Genomic DNA, 8,286 nt, shown 5'->3' with positions numbered 1-8,286 from the left:
CATATGTTCTTAACGTCTGAATCTATGAATATTGTTCTGAAGTAGATAAAGACATTGCTTGCCGTATTGGTAATCGCATCTCGAGGATATGTAACTGGTTTATTGTTGAAACAAATTCTAAATTCGAGAAGTTCATGAATGAAATATTTTACATGGTAATTTCTAGTTATTTTCAATCACTTTTTGTATTTTGTATTGTACACATGAAATTTTATTTTATGTTTTTAATATATATTTTCTTGCATATATATGTTGAAGCATGTAGCTCATTCATACCGTAATATATTTGTTGATCTGAAATTTTCCTATCAATTCCTGCATCAAAATAATTTTTTTAAATGTTATATGATACATTACAGTAATCATTTGATACATTCTGATACATAACTGTTTAGTTTATGGTACATCACTAGATGTTAAGTAGAATATTGATATATTATTGCTTTTATATTCATTTAATTGGAGTTGTTTTATTTTTCAATCTTATCACAAGTATGTGTATACCAACATAAGTCCTACGGTTGATGAGATGAAATGTCTTCAATTGCCAAATCATGCTAGTATGAATTTGCAAGATTCTGTCAATTCAACTTTGCCATCCATATCTTGTAGAAAACAGAAAAAAGTTGATCATAAAGCAATATTGACAGCTGATTCATTACCTTCGGATGATTTTGATGATTTTACTACCCCATCATCGATAGAAATTGTAACTAAGTCAAAGGCTAGGTCTGATAGATCATTGACAACACCTTCAAAAAGAAGAAAGACAGACGCTAAGCAAAAAAAATCGGTGACAGTTCAAGAAAAAATTAAAGCTCACCCATCTGTTAAAAAAGTCAATGTATCACCTTCTGGCACATCAAAATCAATTCCTGACCCAATCAATGAAGAAGCTCCACATGAAGCATCTCTAATGGACTTCGGCGAACAGATACCACCAATTGTAACACATAAGCGTGAGTCTACACAGAAAATTAATGTGCCTGCAGGAATAAACCATGAGCAAGTTTTGCTAAAAGTTTGTAGGAATGCTACTGAATCATTTATCAAGGCATATGTAAGTGGAACATAAATTTTTATTTTTAAATAAGGATATCTTGACATATCTAATTTACTCTGTTAAACTTATGCAGGTTGACAAAAGATTTGATGACATTAAGTCATTAATAAAAAAACATCATGAAGGAATGAAAAAACAACATAAAATGATGTCAGCTGTGAAAGAGAAGCATGACGCTCATCAAAAAGTAACTTTTAATATAATCAACTCAAATTTTAGTAAATTACATATACATTAATCTTATTAAAATTTATATATTTTTTAGGTTGGTATTGACATCGACAGTTCAACCAGAGATGTGAAAAAGAATGAGACATATGTTGATGAATTGAAAACTCTGAAAGAACAACCAAAGGATATACTAGACAAGGTAAACTAGTAGAAATATTAAAAATGTGAATCATATATTATTTTTATAATGTAATGCAATTTTATGTTTCAGAATGATGATGGAAATATTGTATCTACTGAAAATCACAAGCGGAATGAAGAAATTTTAACTGAATCTTCTTTGAAATTCAATTTTGATGATCCGACTATTCCAAGGGAGACAATTGAAGTTCAAAATGTACAGAAGGTACTGATAAAAAACTATTCTATTGAGTGTATGTTATTAATGTGAAAAATCATTATGTTAATTAGATTTTGCATTATATGTAGTACAACTGACACATTCAATGAAAAAAGATTGATATATCTGACACATTTAATGAAAAAAGATTGATATCTTTATCAAATCTTTCTCAATTATGTTATTATTTCAGCCTATATAAGTCTTATAGGCTCTTTTACATCTAAATAATTTTTAAATTTTTGATCTGCTATATTTAATTATTTTTATATTTCAGGAGACTAGCACTGAGATTAAGAATGCTTCGTTTCAATAATCCATAGATAACACCATATCTGAGATTTTCTCACAGTTATTTAAATACAGTCCGTTGATCTTTTACAGAAAGAAAATCTTCCTGATCTAATTTTACCAATAGACAATATTGAAGTTCGAAATGAATCGCAGGTACATATAACACACGGTTGTGAATTATATGTTAATTAGGAATATCTTTTTCTAAAAGAGGTTATGCATGACAGATAATTTATCTGATACATTATATAAAATAACTTTTCTGACTATATATATTGTATCAGACATATTATATTTATTTATGATACATACCAATTTTTTTCATAACATGGGTTTTTTTTTGTTAAATCCTGACACAGAAATAATTTGAAAAATGTATTACAATATATCTTTCATATGACATCTCTTTCATTCAATTAATGTTATAACAGTTGGTAGTTGTATCTAACAATTTACATTTTTAGGTGTCCAATACTGAGATTTCGTCTGATGCATTTCAGGAATCGGTAGATGATATCATAACTGGCATTTTCACACCAATCGTTGTAATATCAGTAAATTCTGTTGAACTTTAACAAAAAGTCAATCTTCCTGATCTGTCCTTACAAACAGACAACGTTGAATTTCAAAATGAATTGCAGGTACGAATAACACTCGAGTTGTGGATTATATATGTTATTATTTAGGAATATCTTTGTGTAAAAGAAGGTTATGCATGTTATATAATTTACCTGCTACATTGTATACACCAAGTATAATGTTGTATGAAATCTATCAGACTTATCTTACACATTATGATACATAACAGTTTCTTTAAAACATATAGGTTCTTTCTTATAAATTCGGCACACAAATATAATGTTAACGATGTATACAATTTATATGTCATATGGGTTCTCTTACAGAAAATTAATTTTATAATTTTGATAATTATATCTAATAATTTTACTTTTTCAGGAGTCTACCAATGAGATTTCAACTGATGTGTTTCAGGAATAGATAGATAACATTATAGCTGAAATCTCCACACCAGTCATTACCATGCAAATCAAGTCTGTTAGTCCTAAAGAAATCAAAGATAGTGAATGTCACATCCATGATAGTCAATTTCCATCAGTGCTTTCTGAAGCCGACTTGGGTAAACAGGATGACAAAACAACACATGCACCAAGGAACAGGAAGCGAACTACAATCTTCAGCTCATCATTTACAACTAAATTTACTTCAAGTTGTAAAGGTAAAGAATTTGCAACTGTTGATTTTCCTCGAAAGCATCTGTTTGATGGTTGTCTTATATTCCAAGATGGGCCGACCAGACTAATCGAACAGTACTGTGATTGAATTTTTGAAGAATTATTAAAGTGTCATGAAAAGAAGCAAGATATTTTTACTTTTTTCATTATTATATTCTAATTTTAAAATCTTGAAGATTTATAACATATCATTATACTCATATAGGAAATTGAGGGACAACCACTAGAGAGCTAATAAATCAGGACTTGGTTTTAGTTCGTTGAATTTTGTTGCTGCACAAACTGCTACAAAGAAATAGTTTTACACAATGTCTCAGTCCAACACCTGCTGGAACGATGAGGTATATCAAAAAACATTACTTACAAGTACAATAAAGTGTGTTTTGATACATATGTATACATTACTATACATTCTGATACTTAACATATACATACATAAATAAGACAATTGACACTCTAATATTATTTGCCAATTTAATTTTTTACTGAGGATCAAATTTATGGAGATCACTAACTCATTTATGTTGTTATTTTGAGCAGCATGTAGATGTTATATTCTACTACATTCGAAAGAAATCAAAGCAACAAAAGGATCAATAATATAGATACACCACCGTGAATAACTTGTTCAAAACATACATCGATGCGATATATAAATGATATTTTGAGGATGCAACAGACGATGCTCTCTCAAGTCAAGATGATCATGAAAGGTTGTGCCTTGTTGTAAGCTATGAAGATTCACTGATAAACATCATCAAAGGGTTCAACATACTGGCTGCTTTATCTTGGCACTTGATTGATGATGTATAAGTCCCTGTAAACTGTGATGAAAATTTTCACTGGGTGTTGGCTTTGATATCTTTAAAGAAAAGATGTATCTGGGTTTATGACTCAATGTTGTCATTGCATCTTAGAGAAACATCACATGAGATCCACAAGTTATCTGTGATGATGCCAACATACCTTAGTGACAGTAGATTTCTGGAAAACACTAAACGAACTGTGTGGTCAAGTCTCAAAGTGTACGCAGATAAGATGAGTAAAGGCATCTATGAACCAAAATCCATTTTATGTTTAATACATTGAAGATATTGCACAACAAGTCAATGAAAATTTGTAAGTGTCTCCTTACAGTTTTTAATATCTACAAACAATTCATCTCATTTTTATTGTTGAAAAGTTCCTAACTATACATAATTTAAGCTGACACATTGTTGTATATTTATTGTCCATGTGCATATTTTTTGATACAACATACATCCACATGTGATTTAGCATATAACTAAATGATTCGTCATGTTTATGGACTATGGAGTTTTCATGGCAACTTATGCTGAATTTTTTAGCGATCGAATGCCGATTCCCTCGTCAAATGTTGATGCAGAATATCATTGAAAGAGATATGCAACACTCTTATGAAACTATGAAGTAAAAAAGGCTACAAAAATTATTCTAGTGACCATGACGATCTATCAAGACGACGTCTATTTTATGTCCCTTCGGCTGATGAGTCTACTAGTGTTGCCATACAGTAGATACTAGGTTGTGCCATAGTTATGTTTTGACTAATCTTTGCTATCTTATTGGCCTCTATTATTGTAATTTAAAACACTAAGTTTAATAGTGATGTTTTTGTTTCAAAAAATTATCATCAATTTTTTGGATCAATTAACATTTATGATATGTTACTATCAATATTTATTTTCATTTTCTTAGACACATGAAAATCAATGAATTATACATATGAAAATTGTTGACCAGTATTTCAATAAGTTAGTTAATGTAAAGTTATGTGTCATAAATATTTTTTTCAAGTACTGCATGTAATGTATCATATTACAAGTTTTTACAAGTACAATATGCATTGAAACACATGTACTTAAAAGTGTCCTAGTTCAAAATTAAAATTTATTTAAAGTTACTTAATTGGTATAATAAATATAAAAGAAATTCACTTTTAGTTTTAATACATCACATATTCATGTATCATATATTCTGATGTTATAATACAAATCTCAATAAGTCAGTTACAGTAAAGTTATGTATCAGAAACAGTATTTACAATGAAGGCTTATAATGTATCATATTACAAGCTATGTTGTATCATGTTTCTGAAACTTGCAACAATTATCAGTGTAAATATTTTATTTCATTTTACATATTATTTCTCAATTTTTAGTACAGTTACATACAAGTATTGCTTCATAAAACTAATTCTAATGAAAAATATCACAATAAAATGAAAAACCTTTCATGATAGAATAGCTTTCTAATTTGAACAACAATCTTAAAAGTTGTTGTACAAATTAGAGACTAATTAAGAATCCATATTAAATAGTAAATAAAATTAAAATCATTAGAAAACATTAAGTCATTAAACAACAAATAATAATTCAACTTAAACATTGTTCCAAAATTATTCAACAATTGTCAAATCTAAACCAAACTAACAGTGAACAACTTAAGATAGTCCATCAAATCATTCAATGTATCATGAAACCTAAACATCACTCCTCCTTCCAAAAGAAGTTGCACGCACGCCTATTGTGACCTTCACAATCGCATTTTTCACAACAGTTTGTACTGGGGGATAGTATTTCCCTTGCTTTCTTACACCTACGCTTCTTCTGTTTTCCAGGTGGTCTTTTGTATTTTGGTGGTATGAATTCTTCTTCTTCGACATATTGAGGCACATGCCAATCCTTCTTATCGGACAAAGGTACCAATGAAACTTTATATATCTTCACTAATGTCGCAAGCTTATAGTAATCAAAGCACCACGGACGGAACTTTGTAATCTGTTTACTTTTCAACACTGCAATCGCGTGCGGACATGGAATTTCGTCAATCTAAAATCTACCACGGTTGCATTTATTAGCATTCAAGTCCACAACGTATATTTTCTCATATTCATAAACAGAATAATGATACTCTGATGCAGGCTTGACCTAGCAAACAAACAGTCACAAAAATATGTATATAAGGTATAACAAAAAAAGTACTCAATTAATAAAAATTAAACTGAATTACTAATTACATATACCGTCATTCTGGATGCTTTCAATCCATTAAGTGTTTGGATTTCATCAAACCTTCTCCCTAATATTGTTTCTGCATATGAAGCAATTTATCTGATTTTACAGTTCCATGCTCCAAATAGTTTTCTGACTACTTCCAAAAGTCCTAAGTTGTCAATTCACGCTCCTCTACTAAACAACCATTTATTCATTCTGCAAAATGTTAGATGTCATCATCCGGCCTCTATTTATACGAGCATGAACCCTTGACCACTTCTCATATCCAACATCATATAGATAATCCTTCATCCGGTGATCAATTTTATTAACCTTGGCCATAAGATACTCAAAATCTTCCTTTCTGTACGCTTTAGCCATCGAATAAAAAAGGTCGCTAAGTTTGTCCTTGTTCATTCTGAAATTTGTACAAATATTCCTCCAAAGATGTCAAATGCATATTAAGTGAGTGTAACGTCTCGAGTCTGCACCCCAAACATCACATGGTGCTCATAATCCCAAAGGATCACAAGCTAACCCATGACTGATACCTGCTGTGATCTCTGAATAATAATACTGTATAATACAAAAATTAGGAAGAAAATTGTCGTAAGGTTTAAAAATGAAATCAAATGCTGAATACTAAAAATTAATACTGTAAATTGAACATCCGTCTAAAATACACTAGTTTGAAAAGACTCTAACTGAACTATCTGAAAGTGGAGTTGATGGGACAAGCCCCCAACAAACTTTAAATACTGAAGTACTGATAACTGAAAATAATACTCTGTTCTCAAACTATGAGGGCTCACTACTAAATCTGCTGCTGATAATCTAGGTTGCTAGGTATGGTCAGGAGCCCATACGTTTGAACCTATGATATAAGACATTATAGAACAAAAGAAATATATGTGTCAGTACTTTGAATGTACTGGCATGCTAGGTGAGGTAAGGCTGAATGCATGGGTTTATATGTATGAACAATAACTTATTGAATGACATGAATATAACTGAATGAGAGTACATGTATATCTGAAACTGCTATAGATACTGATTATGCAATGCTATGTACATAACTACGTATACTGTAATTGAGATTTCATTAACACTGGATAATGAGTTCTAAAACTGAATGACTGATATCTAAGTTTACTGATACTGTATTACTGTTAACTGAGTGACTATTTCTGACAGTTCTAATTTTGTAGAACTGATCTGAGTTCTATATTGAGTTGGGTGACTATATTTGACAATCCTGATTTTGAAATTGAACTGAGGTTTATAATGAGTCTGAAACTGAAATTGTGGGAGTGTTCATCTAACTGATATACCCCGATTATAAACTAAGTTGGGGTCCAACCCGTGACCCCAGTTGGAAGGATCTTAGTGAATAATGAGAGTATTTTGCCTATTGAGGGGTTTAATCTTATGTTTTGAGGCTGAATAGAAGTGGAGTAAATATCCCAAATACCCCTTTGGATAGTGATTTACTTGCTGAAAGCATGCCTAGTGATGCGCCGCATCGATGGCATCAACGCGATGACCATCGCACCACGTCGAGTTCGTGTTGGTTCATTAGAATGGCACTGAAAGCTGAGAAAAAATTATCTAACGACACGATGGGTGACGCAACGCGATGCATCGAGATCGCGTTGACCCACTATTTTGGTCACCTGAATATGATTCAAATGATGTCTGAAAAATTCAAAACTCACCCAGATTGACCATTGACACACCTGATCAAGATTCAATCCAAGGATTGACATATTAAGGTCATAAGGCTCATAAAATAGGATCACCAACTTATGAAGGCTAAAATAAATTCTAAGTATAGACACTTAGCTAACATTTTGAAGTCTGGGACCTCTTTTCAAGTTTTAACAGACTAAGTTAAGCTTAGGATTTTGTGGAGTCTTAAAATATCTCTCCCTTGGAAACATTCATCCTTGAATGAGACTGACTAAGCTGGGAATATTGATAAACTGAATTTATATATATACTGAACATGCACAACTAAAGCATGATTACATGATTGAAAGTACTGATATACTGAGTTATCATACTGAACATGCGTAAATAAAGCATGAC

The 8,286-nt window shown here is 31.1% G+C and overlaps 1 protein-coding gene across 1 annotated transcript; it reads right to left on the bottom strand.

Annotated features, from left to right (window-relative positions):
• Positions 1–5,691: 5,691 nt before the first annotated feature.
• On the bottom strand, positions 5,692–6,579 carry LOC124890404. Its single transcript, XM_047402244.1, has 4 exons — positions 6,456–6,579; positions 6,228–6,295; positions 6,045–6,132; positions 5,692–5,999 (listed from the first exon to the last, which is right to left on the bottom strand). Exons 1-4 carry the CDS (start codon positions 6,577–6,579, stop codon positions 5,692–5,694), a joined length of 588 nt encoding a protein of 195 aa, XP_047258200.1.
• Positions 6,580–8,286: the final 1,707 nt, after the last annotated feature.

Source organism: Capsicum annuum, unplaced genomic scaffold (assembly GCF_002878395.1).
Source record: "Capsicum annuum cultivar UCD-10X-F1 unplaced genomic scaffold, UCD10Xv1.1 ctg1714, whole genome shotgun sequence".
Taxonomy (NCBI): domain Eukaryota; kingdom Viridiplantae; phylum Streptophyta; class Magnoliopsida; order Solanales; family Solanaceae; genus Capsicum; species Capsicum annuum.
Note: the sequence above shows the minus strand (reverse complement) of the source record. Positions and strands in the feature narration are given on the sequence as shown.

Bases quoted from the DNA above. Each gene is read 5' to 3' on its own strand.
- LOC124890404 (XM_047402244.1), bottom strand. From the start codon at position 6,579: ATGGCTAAAGCGTACAGAAAGGAAGATTTTGAGTATCTTATGGCCAAG. The intron at 6,133-6,227 runs GTATATGTAATT...TTTGTTTGCTAG, and splicing joins TGAAAGCATCCAGAATGACG to GTCAAGCCTGCATCAGAGTA. The intron at 6,000-6,044 runs GTAGATTTTAGA...ACGCGATTGCAG, and splicing joins TGCTAATAAATGCAACCGTG to TGTTGAAAAGTAAACAGATT.